The sequence below is a fragment of the Setaria viridis genome, chromosome 2 (genome assembly GCF_005286985.2).
Source record: "Setaria viridis chromosome 2, Setaria_viridis_v4.0, whole genome shotgun sequence".
Lineage (NCBI taxonomy): Eukaryota > Viridiplantae > Streptophyta > Magnoliopsida > Poales > Poaceae > Setaria > Setaria viridis.
Genome location: NC_048264.2, coordinates 38,233,408 through 38,253,060, shown reverse-complemented (window position 1 = coordinate 38,253,060; position 19,653 = coordinate 38,233,408). Strand labels below are relative to the sequence as shown.

The following is a 19,653-nucleotide window of genomic DNA, read 5'->3' as shown; positions in this document are numbered from 1 at the left end:
TGTTTACTAAAATGGCAAATCTGTTTGTGCAAAAGATATACTTGCAAAGTGAAATGGCACATGTGTTCTTTGCTGTTTTACCAAAAATGTTTTCATTTTCCTTTTCTGGCAAGTTTTTTGTTTTATACCGGCAATTCTTTAGAGTTAATTTGGACTTGTGATATAGGAGTACATAGTCATAGAAGATATGCATGACTATATCTTTTTTTATCAATTGGGCATGGTCTTGTGCTTGTAAAACTTTGTTTACTCTTTGCTTATGCCATTTAAATTAATTTAAGGAGTGTCTACAGTAGATGTGTTTGTGTTTTATGCACTTTACATACTAATCCCAATATATACCATCGCTCCTACATATCATAAGTTGTGAAATTTGTTTGTAGCGAAAGAATATTTGTTCATACCATAGCTATCCCCATGAATTATGCTAAATTGAACATATTAACACCCTTTTTTTCTTTTTATATATCCATATGCTGTCGCGAGCAAACAAACCATCATCACCAAATCGAAATATGTATTGTGAATATTTTTTTAAAAAAAATAAATTCTAAGTGAAACTTAGAAGGTATCAATTGTGTTTATAGCCTAGAAAATTTTGTGAAAGGTTATACAAATTTATAGTTTTCACTTCATTGCCTGGTAGAATGCAACTTATAAAGCTACTTGCAAATGCAGGCAGTTTCTAAATGGTGTTAATTGCTTGGGACGAGGTTCATGGAAATTCATCTCCAAGTATTTCGTCCCTTCAAGGACCCCAGCACAGCTAGCAAGCCATGCTCAGAAGTACTTCGACAGAATAAAGAAGAATGAGCTGGATGATACGAGGCAGAGGCATAGCGTCAACGATATCAGGCTTGTCGACCATGGTACAAACATTACTGCCCACTCCTACACTGAAGTGGGGAAGGGGAAAGGAATTGCATCAAGCATCCCACCGCCAATTCTAACAGAGAACATTGATATTCTGCATGGTTTGGCACAAGGAATGACTAAGTTTGGACAAGCGAGTGATAGTCAAAGCAACTTAATAGGACAGATGACACACAACAACCAAATTGCATCAAGCATCCCACCACCAATCCTAACAGAGGACATAGATATTATGCATGGTCTGCCGCAAGGAATGCCTGAGTTTGAGCAAGCGAGTAATAGTCCAAGCAAAATAGCAGAACAGATGACACATAACAACCATATGCTGGAGAGTGTCCAGTGGGAAGTTTCAGGCACCCCATCACCAAGAGAGCATGAGAGTGTTCTGCTTGATCAAACCAGTGCACAAAATAGGGCTTGCCCAAGCTGGAAGAGAAGCATTAGCGCAGCCACCAATAAGAGGCGCAGGAACAACAAAACAATACCCCCTGGTGTCCTTACTGCCCAAATAAACCCACCATCATATGAGATAGTGCCCATCAAGCGGCACAATTTACAGCAAATTGTGCCACCATTCTGAAGTTTGGTGGAATCCCTGCTACCTGTTAGAGCAAATATGCTTTTGATTTGGTCTTCGTGGTGGTCTAGTTATATATGTAATGCTAAAGAGTAATGACAGGCTGAACTAGTATAATTGCCTGCCTACATAGTAACAAAGTTGTGTGTTTGGCTTCAGCATCAGCATCTCGCCCATGATGTGATATGGGAATGTTGATGGCAATTAGCACGTCAATTTATGAACCGCAAGCGTACGGATCAGTTGTAGCTCTTCCCTTAGAGTAATTCCTCGAGGTTTATCAATCCATGGAACAAGTGGATTTGCACGCTTAACTAAGCACTAATCTATGTAACCGAAGGTTCTTTGTATAAGATAAGTTTGATCTAACAAAAAAACTAGTATGAATGTAAACAAAATAGATAAAACACGCGTCCTAGGGATCTTGGATCGCTTGTAGATGTAATCACCATGCATGAAAGAACTGGATCTAAGTGTTATTGTGAGTGGATGTGAACCATGCCCAACACTTCTCCTCTCACACGTTGTGTGGCGGAACCGTCAGACTTAAACTGGCTTAAGTGCACCTAATCGCTATCAGAGCAACAATTATACAAAACACACTTAAAACAGTTTAAATCCGATAGTCCGTCGAGTGTCCCTAGGACACCTCGAATCATCCACGACTTGAATCGTAACCATACATCAGGATCGCTTCCACGAAGGGAAAGCATTAACAAATATTACATTTTTACATACATACTGGAGGTACGAATTATTACAAACCATAGATTGAAACAAACTTAATAGTGCAAGTTAGATCACTTCTAAGAGTTTTGAACATAAAACAAGTCCGAGGATAAAGTAATTATACAACTAGGTGTTACTCTAGGGTATTACGAGACTCGTAAATACCCTAGTTCTTCGGACCTTCCTCTTCGGTTGACCCCTGTTGCGCTTCTGAAAACAACAACAAGGGATCCCCTGAGTACGAGGGTACTCAGCAAGACTAACCCAACTAACCTGTATAGGTAGATTTAAAATATTGTTTCAAGAAATATGATAGCTTTTTAGTGTACTGGCTGACTCACATTTTGCGGAAAGCTTACTACTAGTAGAACCTTAGTTTTATCTTTTTATTTCAGATTAGTTTGTACCGAACCGATCTAGGTGAATAAAACTTTTTGAGCAATCAAGTGGAATAACATCATACAACAATATTAATTCAAGGAAAACTTTATATTCAACTTGATTACTCTACAATGCTTAAGCGATGATCAAGTGCATTCATAACTGAGAATTGCGATGATCCAAACTGATTTACATCCTGAAGGAGATACCTAATTACCAGCCATGCACAACTAATTGATTTGCGCATAACGACCTTTCGATTATCCATACCCAACGATCGGAAACATAATTGCCCGAACTCAGGGGTGCACCCCCACATAGGGCCCCATGTCTACCTGATCTCCATGTGAGTTTCAGGCTATGCTCCTGCTTTTCTGTCGCACGCCAAGCACGACTAAGAACATTTCCAATAAGAGAGCCAACTAACCTACCGGGCTTTGCTTGTCCCCAGAGATAGTAAGCAACCAGGTAATATCACTTGATCAGCGGTTAAAACAATGAATGCGCTTTAACCAGATTAAACTTAGTGAACAGAACTACCATCTCTAGCTTTTGTCCACATCTTCCAAATTCCAAGCTATATTCCTTGATCAACATGTATGACCATTTTTACCTTAAGAGGTTGAGTAACACAAGTTACTTTAAAGGTATCTAAGCATTGCTAAACATAGGATGGTTACTAATTAATTGAACAGGTGGCAAAGTTGTCCTACAAACAAGGTGGGATCATGCACAAGAGTAGGTTGCAATCAACTCCTAGACTTAATGCATAAATAAGGAAATAACAAATAATTGGACTCATCAATAAAAATTTCTGAAAGTAGATAGGATTAGATGCACCGAGGCTTGCCTTGATTCACAAAAAAGTTAGTTTCCTCTGAAGATCCTTCAACACAAGGGACCAATTCAACTACCTCTTCAAAATCCTGAGGTTCTTCTGAGAATTCCAAGAAATCCACTTCCAGGACTTCTGTTTTTATGATATGATGCTTGCCAAAGTTAGACATGCAAAACTTTTGAAATAAAGACTATACAACTTATCTTCATGATAAAGTTGCAAGCCAACACTAATCTACCGATAAAGATTAACCCACAAATTAATTTCTTTAACTACCTAACTTAAACCTTTCTTTTATTTAGAAAAAGTATTATAATTAATTTCTAATCTGAAAAATTTAAATCCTATGGATTAACAAGTATTTGTGAATAATAAAACATTATTCAGAATTTTATACATTTCATAAAGAGTAAGTATTTATTTAAATACCTTAATCAAAGGTACTAAATAAATACTTAACATTTTTATTACTTTATCCTAGGGTTGAAGAATTTTTAATGCATAAAGGAAAATAAAATACACCTAATAAAATTAGTTTCACTAAATTTGGACAATTCTATAAATTACAATGAATTAAATATGAAAATAGGGTTTAAATCTAATTTCTACAACTATAAACAAACACTATCCCAAAAACCCCCTTTCTAGAACTTTTCGTACGCACCCCCGCCCTAACCCCGCTTAATGCCACGTGGGCCTCAGTCAACAGACCGCCCTTCCGGCCTTGGCCGTGGGTCTACCGACGGGTAACCACGGCGGCTCATCGCCGGCGAGGTTCCCGGTAACTGGAACACCCCCACTCGACTCGCGCCAACCTAGCATATCTTCTGATGGTACTCTAGTGGTGGTTGGGTGGACAACGACAGCGAACGGCGGAAGGCAGCGGCAGCGCTGGCCCTACCAACGGCGCAAAGCTCGCCGGCGGCAAACCGACAACCACAAACAACTCTGGAGGCTTCACGAAGACCTAAGCTACGCGGCGCGCTCACAAACCACAGCTCACCATGGCCGGAGCGAGGTGCTTCACAACGACGGCCGTGGTCGAGGTTTGTGCACGGCGGCACAAGGGCTCCGGCCAACCCAGTCGCGCTCCAGGCCAAACAAGCTAGGTTTACACCATCTCGAACTCACGTGTGACACCCAAGCCCTTGGATAACGACCAGACCTCCGGCAACCTAACTCTCCACAGCGGCAACCTTACCAGAATAGAGCGGTGGCCGGCATTGAAGAAGATGACGGCGGGCAGGAGCTGTGGTGGATGGGGCTGGACGACGACTAGCGGGACAGGTTCAGGGACTCAAGGCGGTGGTTCTAGCAGAGTGGGACGGCTAGCGGTGGCAGGATGGCGACGGAGCGCACCGGCGACCGAGCGCGGTGAAAAATAGAGCAGTGCGGTGAATGGATAACTCCGGCCGGCGGGAGCGGTAGATATATGAATTTTTCACCGCTTTCCCGACTGCCACCTCCTACCTGCTTGCTTGAGCTCACGTCGCTTGCCTGTGCTGGCACGTGGCACAGCGGCGCCGCTCTTGCCATCAGCGGCAACCAGCTGCGTGGCAGCAACGCCACTCTGATTTCCCCTTTTCTTTACCAAAATTCACCTGAAGTTCAACTCCAATTTGCACCCGATTGCCAATTCAAACTCCATGATTTCCTTTAAGCAAAGTTGTAGAGGATCCTCGGTACTTCAATCTATAGATTAACAGTTTTGGCTCTGGATCACTCTATATTGCGAATTTAAGCTCTGAAAAATGGCTAGGGTTTGGTCTTGTCAGAGTTCAATTGAACTGGCAATTAAGTTCATCAGTAAACTTTCAAATCAGCCCATGGCTTCATTTTTGAGCTCCAATTTTAACATTCAAACTCAGTTTAGTTGGTCCAATGACTACTGGAACTTGTTAATCATATGACATGGATTCCATTTTGCATGTTAAAGCCCAACTTTTACATATAGAATCTTCCAAAATTTTGAGCCAAAGTTGGCCATTTCTCACTATCCTTAGAAATGAAACAGCTACTGCTATTTAGTTTTGACAGTCAATATAAAACAATGCAGCTTTCAAACTTTGAGCTTCCAGAAAAATTTGAACTCTTCTCTTTCCTTGTCCAACAACATGCCTAATGTATTCACTGGATATCATAGTCCACTTGGGGTCAAAAATCTTTCAAAGTGTATACGAAAATCCTCCAGAAATTAATTTCAAAGTGGCATGATTGACACTATTTTCAGATTTGCATTTTCAGACAGTGATTAGTAATTTCCAGTCAACCTCTTTGACTCTGAATTTGAGATACCCATGACTTCTATTTGACTTGAGACTTGATGTCTTTAAATTCTAAATACCTTCAAGACTTGATTCCACATTTTTATTAACTTTTTTCAAATTTGGATCTTGAATTTGAATTTTTGGTCAAATTTGACTTTGGCCCATAATACTTTCTTTTCATCCAAATTTCACCATTAACACTTTAATGACCATTCTTAAACTTTTAACAACCTGGTTGTTACACAAGGGTACTCAAATATTGAACAATAAGAATACGGCTTGATGATCATTCTTGGTAAGCAAATAAGCAACCCAAAGTAGCGCTGGCCAGCCATTACATGAAAGGGTATCATCAAGATATGATAAATAACAAATAGATCTTAAACAAGAGGTTCAGCGATTACAAATTAAGATCTCCATACAACCCCAAGGACAAACAGAGACTTTACCCCCATGATCTTACACATGTTGACATAATTCTGGGTAAAGATCGCCCTGTAGATCAACTGGACCAAAGGTGATGACGAACGAGGGCAGAAAAGCCCCAGGCTGATCGGCCTGGGCACCTCCAAGCTGATCGGCTTGGGAGGTTTCTCCCTCCTCTGGTGCTCCTCTTCGCGTGGCTTCCCATAGATCCAATCTTCTCTCTGTTTTTCCTCCTTGTGGTAGCGGTGGATGGTGTTTGCGTGGTGTTTTTTCCTCTCTCTCCAATTCTCCTTCTTGATGTTCATGAGGGGGTATTTATAGTCTCCTATAGGTGATGACTCTGGGTCAATGTCAGTGAAAAAAATCTAGACATCATTGTAGACTTCATGCTGAAGAAACGGGAGGTCGACCGGACCCTGGAATGGGCTAGGCTGATCGGCCAAAAGGGTCCCAGGCCGATCGGCCTAGGCCCTTCCTAGCCCTTCTGGTCCTCTCCTTCTTCTTGCTGACTTCCCTCGACGACCCGTGTCCAAATATTCATTAAGCTCTTTATGCAAACCCCCTTGATTATGTTGCATTTCCTATCATAATGCAATATGCTCCAAAATACAACACACATGCAATAATGGGGTTATTTTAGGTGCTAAGTGGCGGGTTAGTATAAGATTAAGCATGAAAACACTAGTTAAATAGCACTAGAAGTGTGTCAAAAACGAGCGTCAACTGGGAACCAGTTAATCTTTGCTTTATGGTACAATTATGTTATCCGGACTATCTATCTACTAGTACTTTGGTGGAAAAAGTCTAACCTCTCCACTTATTGTATGTAGACTACATAACCCCTCAACCTATAAAACCGGGTATTTTACTCCTTATCTTTGTAAAACCATTTACTTAACCCCTAAGGTGATGTCACTCGGCGGTTTTGCCATGTTGGCATGCTAAGGTGGATTGCATTATTGATGTGAACCACATAAGGCTATCAGCACCGCGTGAGCGGTATGCTCATCTGCAAAACCGTGGGGCCCACACGCTGTGCAGATTTCCATCCACGGAATGCTGCTGCGCAGAGACCTCTATGCCCGTCTGCAAATCCATGTGCTGAGCGACGAGTGGGCGTGGGGTCCCGTGCGCAGCGCCGGCAGCAGCTGGTGTGGGAGAGAGATTGTGCTGGAGAGAGAGGATAGCGTAGGAATACGCAGATGTTGGGTTTACAGTATCCTTGTTGGGAACGGTGGCATGCAAATTCATATAGAGATCTGCGTTGCAGCTACTCAACCTCCATATTTCACGTACAGGCCCGCTTACCGCTCAGCGGTGCGGATAGCCTAACACGTGGGTCCCGCCATCCCGCTCGTAAGCCTCCTCGCCGACGGTGCTGAGTGGTGAGTGGGCAGGTCCACGGCGGCTTTGTTCATGGTCCCATGGACGATTGCAGCTTCTGCGCGGCTGGCTCGAATGGCGGCCCGGCGTGCTGCGCAGGGATGGGGAGGGAGCGGCGTGGCACTTCCATCGTCGAGTCACGGCAGAGGCACGAAGAGAAGAGCGGCGCGCTGTTCGGCGTGAGGTTCAGAACGCAAGCGCCCAGGGCATGGAGCGGGGATGGGCGAGGCGCAGCGCGTGTAGCTTGGCGGGGCTGCTTTGCTCGGGCGACGCGAGCGGCGAGCACGCAGTGGATGGCGGCGCACTGCACGGGGGCAGCTGGGGCTCAGCTTCGTTCATCTTCTCTACTTTAGTTTTCAGAGAACTGTTTTTTGATGAATAGTAAAAGCCAAGAAGCAGACAACGGCGAGGCAAGATCAATAACCAGCCTATGCCATGGTCGGTGACGAAACAAAGTTCAGGTTCAGATTCGATTTGTAAAGGTTCCAAACCACACGCAGGCGAGCAGAGCAAGATGAGCCAACTCTGCTCCTACCCACGCCAGCCGTAGCCGTTCCGTCACTGCCCTCGCCCGATTGAGGTGAAGGCCATGGCACCAGGAGTCCAGCGCCAGGTGCGTGCTGCCTGCGGGGGTCGCACAAGCGGGCGACCATCGCATCGCCTGCGGACGGCTCGAGCAGCGGCGGCGGCGGCAGCGTACGGCTCCCCGTGAGCAGAGACGGCGGCGGAGACGCCGACATGTCCACGGATGAGGTAGAGATGTAGAGACCGCGGCAGCGGCGACGGCGGAGATGCAGACACAGTCCTTGCCCGCAGCCGCCGTCCTCAGCTCTGCCTGCGCAAGCTCCGACTTGGTCCACAGCACCTCCGATTTCACCGGCCAGTGCTCTAATCTAGCCTGCCCCAGCTTCGATTTCGTCCGCCTATGCTCCGTTTTGGCTCGCGTCTGCTTCGATTTCGCGGGCCTCGTGCCCCAATTTGGCCAGTAGGATTGTGTCTTCGTCCGTCTACATGCTCCGATTTGACCCGTGCCTGCTTCTATTTTCGCCGGTCCTCGCCTTGCGTGTCGGAGCTTGCCTGTGCCGTCCTCGCTCGCTCTCCGCGGCCGCTGCCTGCGCGCTGCCGCCTTTCCCCTGCGCACCCAGACGCCGTCACGCGCCGGGGGATTCGACAAAAGGCCCGTTACGCTTACAAGCGGGTACCACACGTCGCCATGTCCACGTCAGCATGCCACGTGGCAAAACCGCTGTGCAAAATCAGCTCAGGCGTAATTTGAATGGTTTTGCAAACACGAGGGGGGTAAAATAGTTTGGTGGGTTAAGTAATCCACGTGTAATAGGTTGGAGGATTATGTAGCCTTTAATTTTATAGTTTGGTGGGTTAAACAATCCATGTGTAATAGGTTGGAGGGTTATGTAGACTTTGATTTTATAGTTTGGTGGGTTAAGTAATCCACGTGTAATAGGTTGGAGAGTTATGTAGACTTTGATTTTATAGTTTGGTGGGTTAAGCAATCCACGTGTAATAGGTTGGAGGGTTGTGTAGACTTTTTCCATACTTTGGTTGAGATATAGTAACCTTTGTTATCTATTTGGCTGTTGTGTTGTTGATCATTTTTTTTGCTGTTGTTGTTGCTAAGCTGTGTGGCTTCTATGAAATGTAGCTGATTCTGAACTTGTGAAACCCATAGTCCGCGGCTGAATCTGATGCCACCGGATGATCAGGTTTGAATGTTAATACCTTCGAGACAAGGCTGCTACATGCTGGTAAGGATGTTGGCATGTTGCATCCAGTTCAGAAATGGAACAGTGTCAGATATGCTTCCCGGGCATCCCTTGTCACACTGACGATTTGCTTATTTGCCTTAGCCATTGAAGTTTTTGCTCTTTCTTGACCTGAGTACTGGTGCGATGTGTTGACTGTTGAGTACTGGTGCAGGTAGCAATGTTGGGTTCTTCGCGGTTCGTTTCAAAAAAATGCTGGGTTCTTCGCACGAGCAGGAGCCTGGTCGTGGTAGCTGGTAGATGCTCGCATGCCTAGATTTCTCTTTTCTCTGTTGGAACATTGGAGTTTGATACACAGGAATTGAGGAAAAATCATAGAACAAGCGTGAGCTTAGATTTGTGTTTATGGCGATTTTTAAAAACCAGTTTATTGTTCGTTGTTGCAACGTTAGAAATCTAGTTTTTGCGAAACGCACGCTCACATTGTCATTTTCAAGTGGTGAAACCTTGTAGCCTGCGGGCCGGGCATCTTCTCTTTTTGCCTCAGAAAAAAGCTGTGGGCCTGTTTGTGGCATCTATAAAGCCCACCCCCACACATCTACATCAATCGGTCGGTCGGTTCCTGCTGAACAGGCCCAGCCCAGAGAGCTTCCATCTTACGTGTCCTCTCGCGCTCACTGACATGCGGGCCACCAAGCTAGGGTTTGAGGCCCCGCTCCTTCGCTCGGACAAGTCAGCCGTTCAACGCCAACGAAAAGGCAAGCGGAAGGCACGCGGCCCCGCTACGTGGTCCATTTCCAGTCCAGACTCCAAGAACGCCGGAGCGGCGGAGGCGAGCACGCTGATCGATTCCAATCCGCCCGCACTCCTGGGCCCGGCGCGAATGGGCGACGCAGAGGCCGCCGCGGGGGCGGGGAGGGGCGGCGGAGCGGCCGCGGGGATGAGGGTGTTCTCTCCGGAGTACTACGCGCTCTGCGCCGGCGGCGGGATGCTGGCAGCGGGCGCCACGCACCTCGCCATCACCCCGCTCGACGTGCTCAAGGTCAACATGCAGGTGAGTGGATTTGCTTGGTTGGTCGGGTGCTCAAGTTGCAGTCTTGCGGCGCTGCAGTGCTGGCGTGCGGCACCTTGTTTGGCTCGCTGCGGCCTTCGGTGTGGTGGCTGTTAGTTCTTGGGTTTGTGCTGCGGTATAGTATTTCCCAATGCTACGAGGATTTGGGATTTTCTAGCCTTTAAGCTTAACGGTGAGCGTGGTATGTTAGGAGTGCACTAGAACTTACTGCTGAAATGCTTCTGTGGAGAACTGGAGAATCATTTCAGTATAAGAGCTTGGTGAAAGATGAAGTAAGATGCTTAGCTTTAGCGATGAACAGAAGATGGAAATGAAGGCATTTATTTGAATAATTTCAGAGTTTTGAACTGATTAATTGTTGTTTATACTCTATACCACTTACGGAGTACATGCCTTTCGATTCTCTACTGTGACACCTAATCATTGATTCAGAAATGGTGCCTTCAGTTTATAATTAGTTTTCCTTCCTTTATCTGTCAGGTGAATCCCATGAAGTATAATAGTATATTTGCAGGACTGAACGTTCTTGTGAAAGAAGAGGGACCTTCATCACTTTGGAGGGGCTGGGGAGGGAAATTTTTTGGCTATGGTGTTCAGGGTGGCTGCAAGTTCGGTCTCTATGAGTATTTCAAGAAGAGGTACTCTGACGTACTACCAGATAGTAACAAGAGCACCATATACTTCCTTAGCAGTGCCTCTGCTCAAATCATAGCTGATGTTGGCCTGTGCCCGTTTGAATCGGTGAAAGTCCGCGTTCAGACACAGCCCATGTTTGCAAAAGGCTTGGTTGATGGCTTTCCAAGGGTGTATGCAACTGAAGGCCTGTCTGGGTAAGCTATCATGAATAAGATATATAGAATATTATCCCTATTTGATGCATTCTGTGTATGCTTGAAGATGCAAACTTTCATTTACCGTCCTGAGAAAACATATTTCTTGTGCTATTGCAGCTTCTACAGGGGGCTTCTACCTCTTTGGGGACGGAACCTTCCTTGTAATTGAACTTCCCCCGTATTTTGTACATGTTCTGTTTCACAAAATGCTGCTTAATCAGATAAAGTAATGTAGGTGATAGTTATGTGACTTCTTGTTGCATCAAATCTAATTAGTATTGGATCGTAGCATTCATTTCTTTCCAAAAGTTGTTTCACATATGTTGTGTAAGAATGAGTAGAAACATGCTAGTCTTCACTGATTCGTCAGGCTGAATTACATTTCTTACCCTGGTTATCAAGTTTGAGAAGCAACGACATCTGTACTGTCAAACTTCTGTCTTTTGGAGATCATGATATTTCTGCTAAGTGAACTAGAAACTTATAAATTCAGCATCAGCGACCACCGACCAGTCTCTGCTTCCAACATCTTAAAAAGTCCTCTCTATGCAATGTTTGAATCTTCTCCCTGTTCCTCTAATGTGTCAGTTCATAAATGCATCTTCTGGTTTAAAGATGTTAACCTTCTTATCTTTCAGATGTCTTTTATCTTCTATTTACCATGCTTTCTTCTTCTTGTAGTTTCTATGCTCATGTTTTCAACATTTGAGCATACCGTGGACTTCCTATATCAGAAAGTTATTCAAAAGAAAAAGGAGGACTGTTCAACAATGCAGCAGCTTGGTGCTACTTGTCTGGCTGGTTACATCTCTGGTGCTGTTGGTACTGTTGTTTCGAATCCCGCAGATAATATCGTCTCATCCCTGTACAACAAAAAGGCTGAAAATATCATACATGTAAGGACATAATTGTAACTTTTGAGCCTAGGAAGTCATTGTCATCAAATTCCACCATTACATTAATCATTAGCCATTAATCTATGATCTCATCCTATACTTTCAGGCTGTGAAAAGTATTGGATTTCGTAATTTGTTCACAAGAAGCCTGCCCATTCGGATCACCCTTGTTGGACCTGTCATAACCATGCAGTGGTTCTTCTATGATACAATCAAGATACTGACTGGATTGTAAGTCTGCAGTTTCCCTGTTAGCTCAAGTGTATTCCTCTTTTATATAAACTAAATAAGCATGGTTTGAAATGTTGACAGCGATACACACAAACTGGATTTTAATTTTACAATGCTGAACTATTTCATGGAATATATCAAGCTTGATGTCACACTGTATAATTATACAATGGCCTAGTTATACTGTCAGAAAGAAGAAAGGTTGTATACTTGTATGCCTGTGCCTGTGCAGGTATCTATTAAGGACTAAATCAAAAACGTGTTGAAATAAAGAACATGAACATCGTATAATTTTATTAATAAATTGTTAAAAAGATGAAATGTGTTAAAATAGAGAACGTGAACATCATATAATTACCAAATGTTGGCTGATGTTTGGTTTCTCTACACGAGTACCATCTTTCACCAGTGTGTTTAGCTATGCATTCATAGTGAGAACAAAGAATTCCTGTTACCTCCTATGATTGGTTTGGCAAAAGCAATACTCTTTATTGGCACTTCGAGTGTCCACTGATGCTAGCATTGTTGTGAAGGTTCCTTTCTAGAAGTTTGTGGTAATCTTTTTATTCAGTCACACCAAAGAAAACAGGTTCTCTGGAAATGTCAAAAACATAGATATCCATCTGGAAATGTCAATATCCATTTATGTCATAACTAGCATGCTGCATTTGTTTGGATTCCTGATACATTTCTGTGGTACCTTTGTTATGACTGTAAATCTGCTCATTTCAGGCCAACGAGTGGAGGGCTTCCCCGTGAACTGGAAGAAGTTAACATATAATCTGACTCGGATATGTCTCTTGATGCATTTTTTTGGTATCAGACGTACGTTTCTGACTTACTACTTGGAAGAGAGTAAGATTGGTACTTTCAGGGAACAAGCAACTGACCGAAATACAATACATTGTGTGTAAGATGTCTGCAGCTGCGTATGAAAGATGGCTGCCTCCATCTTAAATAACCTTGAGCTTCAGCACCCCTACAGGTATAGCATTGTGGTCAGGTGGTGCTTTACTGGTGCATTCAGGATGCTCTGTATTTCTGTAAGATTGATGTATGAGAAAAGAATACACTTCTCATGATTAAACGCAACCTCGCACTGTAAATAATCCTTTTGAAGGATGAGGTTTGAAGTGAAATTCTGCGTTATGCTACTGCTCTTAATTTTTGTGTCACAGGGTTGATACTTCTTGAAGGCATTCATCCCTGCCTATCTTCAGATTCAGCAATGACAGCTGTTTCATTGCATAGCTTTCAGTATATCTTTGCATGTTTGGGCCGAACCTCTGTTCACTTGCTGTCACAGTAATATTCCTTGTTCACAGTATGGTATTCAGTATTCTTACAATTCTCTCAAACAAAAAAGGAAAAAGAACAGTCCTTTATTTTGACCTCACCACACAATGCAGGATAATTTACAATCATATAAGCTGTAGGACCAAGATTTCTGCGGCTACTTCTGGGGGATCTTCACGTCCGGGTTGCGCAGCGGCTTGAACCACATATCAGCCATCACCCTCGACGACATGCTCCACAGCACATCATTCCCGGCCTTCCCGGCGGCCGCGGCCCGGCTCTTCTTCCCGGCCTTGCCGAGCCCGTAGGCGACGAGCCAGTGCATCGCCGTGAGCCGCTGCTTCTCGCCGTCCCACATGTTCTGCCGGTCGGGCGACTTCAGCCGCAGGCCGCCGAGGTGAAGGTTTGCCACCTTGAACCTCCGCTCGTCGTCCCCGGCGCCGGCGGCCCGTGCGGCCTGGATGATCACGACAGACGGTGCCCCGACGGCCTCGTACCGACGCATGGGATCCCTCAGCTGGACCACCACGAGCAAGGAGACCGCGTCGGCGCCGTCGCAGGCGCTCACCCACTCCTCCGGCGGCACGGCGGTGTCCAGGAGGTGCTTGGCCTGCGTCTTCTCCGGCGACACCTCGAACGGGGCCTGCTCTTCGACCATGCCGGCCTGGACCTTGAGCGCCTCGATGGCCATCGTCTCTATCTTCTGCAGCGCGAACGCCAGGATCTCGTCGACGGCCACCGGCGCTTCCTGGGCGTTCCAGATGCCCGTAGCGATCCTGTCCTGGCGCCCGTGGCTCATTGCCACCGACATCGTCCGGAGCAGCGAGACGGAGTGGGCGGCGCTGGTGATCGCGACGAGCTCCTTGCTCCGCGCGCTGATGATCGCCGATGCCATGCCCTCGAACGCGATCTGCTCGGCCGTCTTGCCGACGACGTCGTCCATGGCAATGAGCGCGCCAAGCTTCGCGCACAACGCCTCGGACCCGCCGCCGGCGCACAGGCGCTGGAACACCTCGGCGCCGCCGCCGGGAAGCTTCTGGCCGCGGAGGATGAACGGCTTGGACAGCTGCATGGCGAGCTTGGGGAGCTCCTTCCGCTCCACGGGGATGTCGAACGGGTTCATGGCGGCCAGGTAGCCGCCATCCCGGGTCTGCACGATGGGGCCGAGCCCCTTGCCGAGGTCGGAGACGTAGCACGTGGCGTCGGCGCCGGAGGCAGGCTTCTTGCCGGACTTGAGCGACGACACTTGCGGAGCCGACGACGACTTGGCCGCCGCCCCGTCCTCGTCCTCTCCCTGTTCCATCAGCATCAAGAACTCTCTGGTCACTTCCTCCTCCTCGGCGTCGAGCCCAGCCACCTCGTCCTCCTGCCGCTCTGGCGACGTGTCGCCCGCGTCCGCCACGTCGCTGTGCATCATGTTCTCGAGGGCCTTGATCTGGTTGGTGATCGCCTCGAGCTCGTTGAGGCGCCACGTGCGCGCGCTATCGTGCACCACCTCCTTGACCACCTCGTCGCCGTCGGCCGCCGCCGAAGCATCCTCCTCCTCATTGGCTTCTTTCTTGTCCTCGGCCTCTTCCTTCGGAGGATTATCCTTCTCTTCTTGCCCTTCGACGCCCTTGTCGACGATGTCGAACTCCGGGAACTCCGAGTCATCGGCTTTCGCATCCTCGGGCTTGCGCTCCGGCTCTTTCTGCTGCACCTCCTCCACTGCTGGGCTAGGCTCATCGACGCCCTTGTCCACGATGTCGAACTCCGGGAACTCCGAGTCCTCGGCTTTCGCATCCTCGGGCTCGCGCTCCGGCTCTTTCTGCTGCTCCTCATTGACCTCCTCCACTGCTGGGCTAGGCTCATCGAGCTTGAAGTCGTCAATGCCCAGCAAGTCCGGCGACGGCGCGCCCTTGGACGGTATCAGCGCCGCCTCCGGGCGCGCCACCTTGGGGCTCGTGACGCTGAACGACGACTTGCTATGCTTCCGAGCTAACAAGGAGGACGACGAAGAGGAGCTACTCCTGCCTGCGACGGCTGGCTGGTTGTACAGCCCGACGCCTCCGTCGTCCATGATCTGGAACGACAGCTTGACGACGAGCTCGCCGCCCTTGGCCTTCCCGGCGAGCGGGAACGCCATGTCCCACTGCCGGACGCGCTCCCCTTGCTGGCTCTTCTCCGAGGACTCCTTCACGAGGAGGCTCAGGTCCACGGCGTTCCGGCCGAGGTCGAGCTCCGGCGCCTCCACGGCGACGGCCGACACGAGGAACGGCCGGGGCTCGAACTTGAGCGGCTTCCCCGTGGCGCCGCCGCCGCTGCAGTAGAGGTAGCACCGGACGAAGAGCGTCTCCTCGAAGTCGGCGCCGCCCTGCTGCACGCGCGACGGCATGGTCTGCACGGCGCCGTCGCGCGACTCCTTTTTTCGCACGGCCACGGCGAGGCGCAGCCCGTTCATGGACGGTGGGAGGCCCTGCGCCGCCACCACCTCGACGGAGAAGAGGCAGCCCATCCGTTGCATGCCGATGCGCGACAGCGCGCGGATCGGCTTCCAGCCCCAGATCCCCTTCTTCTCCCCGGCCACGGCCGGCGCCGCCGTGGCCACCGCGGCGAAGCTCTGGCTCTTGGACGGCAGCGCCACGCCCGCTCCCGCGTCGTCGCCGTCATCGTCGTCGTTCGCGTTCTTGTCCAGGTTAGGCCTCGACCGGAACGGGGACATGGACAGGCGGCGGGAGGGCGGGCGCGCCGCGGCGCGGACGGCGTCAACGCCGTCGGCATTGCTGTCGCCGGCCGAGCGGGGGAGCACGAGGGAGGCGGTGCGGCGCTTGGTGTGCGCCTGGTAGAGCGTGTGGCTGAGCGCGTCGAGCTCACTGAGGATCTGATCGTTGGACTTGCCGTCCTCCGCCATGGCGTGTCGAAGCAGCGCTCGACCTCACCGGCGGCTAGCAAGCAAGCTAAGCTCGTCAAGCTAAGAAGCAAGTGAAGTCTCCCGAGTGGATAAGTGAGGGGGAGGAGGAGACGGTGAAGTGTATGGCGGGACGAGAGGGAGGACGTTGACGGCGCCATGGTTGGTGACAGTTTTGGAGGGATTTGGAAAGCGTGGATGGAGGAGAAGAGATGGGCAAACTTGTGGTGTTCATGTGGCAGTTGGTTTGGCGCCAAATTGGTCCCGATGTATTTCTGGATGCATGGTTCGATTCCATGTGAATGACAAAGGAGAGCACATCGAGCACAGAGAGGTTTTACAGGATAATGTGTGGATGATATGTGCCAGTCCACGTGGCAAGCTGGATTAACAGACGTGGTTGCTAATCTAATTATGAGACTCGTGGGCAGGACATGACAATCGTCCACTGATAATGTGCATGCTCCAGTCGGCATCATGGACCATACTGCTCTTTGCCCTTTTTTGTCCAGGGAAGTGTAGGGGCAAAGCTCAATACCATGGGCAGCTTTGAAATGGAAGAACTGAAGAGGTGACAACAGAAGAACTGAGGAAGTGACAACTGAAAAAACTGATCAGTGTTACATTGAGGCCAACTGAAGGGTTCACAATTTAGATCATTACACTCATTATTGAATTATTGTACATGACATATGTGGGTTTATTGTTTATTTCGTCAAAAAAAACTTTTGATACATGACCCTGATGAAAACACTGGTTTGAATGAACATATACCAGGTTGATACGATCCCACAAAATGAAATAATTACAGCCCATATATGCCAGCTATTGCTTGGAACTCTCCTCCTCGTCCTGGCTGCCTTCACTGCTTGTCCCTGCAAACCCCCGTCTCTCATCGGCAGATGCAGTAATGACTGGCATCCAGATATCAGCAGTGCTGCTAAGAAGAGATTTCACCTCTGGATCTGAGGCCATGGCAGATGATATCATCTTGTCCACGTTATCAAGCCGTGATGATAGTTTGTCCAGCTCTGCAGCTATTTCGAGCTAAAGAAGGTTGAACAGAAGCGGATGAGACAATTTATAAAGGTTCATGGTGAAGAGAGCAATTAAACATGATTAGAGCATTTGCGTTTACCTCGTCAAGATGCTTAGGTGCCTGCTCTGGTACCTTGGTGACTTCTAATCCTAATGCTTCGATCTTAGCACGCAACTCTACTTCTTCCTGGTTGCTCATTGACTCCACCTACATTTTTTTAATCAAATACCTATTGTCAATAAAACCAACAAATACAAGTGTTTCTGTCTTTCTGTCACCATAAGTCAGAAATATGAAACAGAAAATAGAAGTTCCAATAACTGCACAGAACCAGGATCCAATTTGAAAGATAATGCACAGAAAATTTCCCTGCATGTAAGTAGTAACAAAACAACATGCTATACAAAGCACTGCTATACCAAAGTATACTCTTTATGCACTATGCAAAGGAATGGAAACACAATTCACAAAAAAAAAAAAAAAAAAACATCAGCTCAGAAAAAAAGAAGATCATGCTAATATGCAATGGACCAAGTCTGGCATTTCTCACAAATTGTTAAGTGTCTTTAACTAGCCTATGGACCCAATTCCCTACTATGTGCATGGTACCAGCATGGGTGCAATTTTTACTCAACACAAATAGTTCTCTAAAATGTGAGCAGTAAGTGGTGAAGTGTTTCTGCTGGCCCCAACTATGTACCCGTTTTTTTTTTTCAGAAAAGGACTAGAGCTATGCTGAGTAATCTGGCAAAACTAAAATGCAGATGCCCCTAGTTGTTTTCAGCCAGACTGGCTCTAGACATAAACTGACAAAATCAACTCAGCTGGCTCTACCTGGCCTTTGGCGAAACCAGCAAAGGATGATTCTGATAATCCCTATTTTGTCTTGTCACAACACAAACAAAACTACGATTATCCCAATTTCGTCTCGTCACAACACAAACAAAATGCACAGATCTGAAAGACTGAAAGGAAAAGATGTTTGTTTAGGAATTACAAAGAGAGCTAGGTTGCTTCACCACCGCGCGGCATGTTCAGGTGGGTGCAAATCACTCAGTGCAAAACTCAGCTTGGATCACCAATCTTTGGCGTAAGCAGTAAACTGGTAGCCCAAATTAAGGTGTTTTAGTATGATGATGCCGAGCAAGGAAAATACCATTGAATCAGGGCAATCCAGCATCAACCAGATGAGGATGCCCGATGCCATAAACAGGTTCATGTTAGGACGCTCCTCCAGCTACACATTAGAGGCGCTACCTACCGCCAGAACAACTTAGGTCTGCTATGGGCCGAAACGGCGATATGAGACACTGCGACTCCAACGCTCCGAGGCTAATTTTGATGGACAAAAAATAAATGATTCTAGTAGTATCTTGCTCTAATCGAGATCCAGGAGAACAAAACTGTCGAACGACGAAGCGCGGTAATGCTCCAGATCGGCGAAATTAGCGCTGCCGCACAACAAATTTCCCCAAATCGGCGGCCATGGAGGAACTGGGTCGATCGACAGATCGGGGACCGCGGAGGCGTAGCGGCGTACCTGCTGGAGAAGGTCGGTGAGGAGCTGGAACAGCGGGACGTCCGGCTTCGACCCCTCTGCCATCGAGACCCGCTTGTTTTTCTGCTCGTAGCCTTCGGCTTTCTGGGTAGAATTCGCGCCCTGCTCCTGCACTTCTCACCTCGGCTCGCTGGCGCTGCCGTGGTTGGCCGGGGCTCGATCGGCTGCTGGCGTCCCGTGATTCGTCGAGAGAGACGAAGAAGAAGAAGAACCGTGTGCGTAGCGGATCTGGCTGGCCCGAGTTCTCGCTGGGCTTCCCAGACTTGCAATCGGGTGGGTAAGAGCCCAAGACGGACAGTGCAAGGCCCAGCTTGTCTGGTGGGTTGGGCTGGTCGTGCAAATAGCCCGTACAGCGCCGCATCAACCGTCCAAATCGACCCACCCGACGGGACATGGATCCTGACCTACCACCTACGTACGGCCCTCTGTATATGATGAGTCACTCGGACCCACACGTCAGTGAAAAGGAAGCAAGTCAGGGGAGCCTTGTCAGTCGTCACGTCACGGACACTGCCGTTTGCCCGTTTCCTTGTTGGGCGCGGCGGTGTCCGCGGAAATTACCGTTGCAACAGCACCAGCCATGATGCGGCGGAAGCAACCGTTGGCGCCCAAGGATGGAGCCGAGTCGCGCCGCTCGGGCGCT

General features: G+C 47.9%; 3 protein-coding genes across 3 annotated transcripts; 1 reads left to right on the top strand and 2 right to left on the bottom strand.

Annotated features, from left to right (window-relative positions):
* Nucleotides 1–9,865: 9,865 nt before the first annotated feature.
* LOC117844622 (mitochondrial phosphate carrier protein 1, mitochondrial) lies at nucleotides 9,866–13,394 on the top strand. Its single transcript, XM_034725349.2, has 6 exons — nucleotides 9,866–10,252; nucleotides 10,751–11,100; nucleotides 11,221–11,264; nucleotides 11,785–11,999; nucleotides 12,106–12,230; nucleotides 12,963–13,394. The coding sequence occupies exons 1-6, from the start codon at nucleotides 9,881–9,883 to the stop codon at nucleotides 13,009–13,011; spliced, it is 1,155 nt and encodes a 384-aa protein (XP_034581240.2). The 5' UTR covers nucleotides 9,866–9,880; the 3' UTR covers nucleotides 13,012–13,394.
* Nucleotides 13,395–13,524: 130 nt separating this feature from the next.
* On the bottom strand, nucleotides 13,525–16,651 carry LOC117844620 (protein PLASTID MOVEMENT IMPAIRED 1). Its single transcript, XM_034725348.2, has one exon. It carries the CDS (start codon nucleotides 16,414–16,416, stop codon nucleotides 13,684–13,686), a length of 2,733 nt encoding a protein of 910 aa, XP_034581239.1. The 5' UTR covers nucleotides 16,417–16,651; the 3' UTR covers nucleotides 13,525–13,683.
* A 364-nt stretch (nucleotides 16,652–17,015) lies between these two features.
* LOC117844623 (uncharacterized) lies at nucleotides 17,016–19,241 on the bottom strand. The gene is made up of 3 exons (XM_034725350.2): nucleotides 18,993–19,241; nucleotides 17,552–17,659; nucleotides 17,016–17,460 (listed from the first exon to the last, which is right to left on the bottom strand). Exons 1-3 carry the CDS (start codon nucleotides 19,053–19,055, stop codon nucleotides 17,239–17,241), a joined length of 393 nt encoding a protein of 130 aa, XP_034581241.1. The 5' UTR covers nucleotides 19,056–19,241; the 3' UTR covers nucleotides 17,016–17,238.
* Between the last annotated feature and the right edge of the window lie 412 nt (nucleotides 19,242–19,653).

What these genes read in the sequence shown, in the direction of transcription:
- LOC117844622 (XM_034725349.2), top strand. Translation starts at nt 9,881, where the DNA reads ATGCGGGCCACCAAGCTAGGGTTTGAGGCCCCGCTCCTTCGCTCGGAC. An exon ending in TTGGGGACGGAACCTTCCTT is followed by an intron (nt 11,265 to 11,784) that starts GTAATTGAACTT and finishes TTCTTCTTGTAG; the next exon opens with TTTCTATGCTCATGTTTTCA. An exon ending in AGGCTGAAAATATCATACAT is followed by an intron (nt 12,000 to 12,105) that starts GTAAGGACATAA and finishes CTATACTTTCAG; the next exon opens with GCTGTGAAAAGTATTGGATT.
- LOC117844620 (XM_034725348.2), bottom strand. Translation starts at nt 16,416, where the DNA reads ATGGCGGAGGACGGCAAGTCCAACGATCAGATCCTCAGTGAGCTCGAC.
- LOC117844623 (XM_034725350.2), bottom strand. Translation starts at nt 19,055, where the DNA reads ATGGCAGAGGGGTCGAAGCCGGACGTCCCGCTGTTCCAGCTCCTCACC. An exon ending in TCACCGACCTTCTCCAGCAG is followed by an intron (nt 17,660 to 18,992) that starts GTACGCCGCTAC and finishes AAAAAAATGTAG; the next exon opens with GTGGAGTCAATGAGCAACCA. An exon ending in CACCTAAGCATCTTGACGAG is followed by an intron (nt 17,461 to 17,551) that starts GTAAACGCAAAT and finishes AACCTTCTTTAG; the next exon opens with CTCGAAATAGCTGCAGAGCT.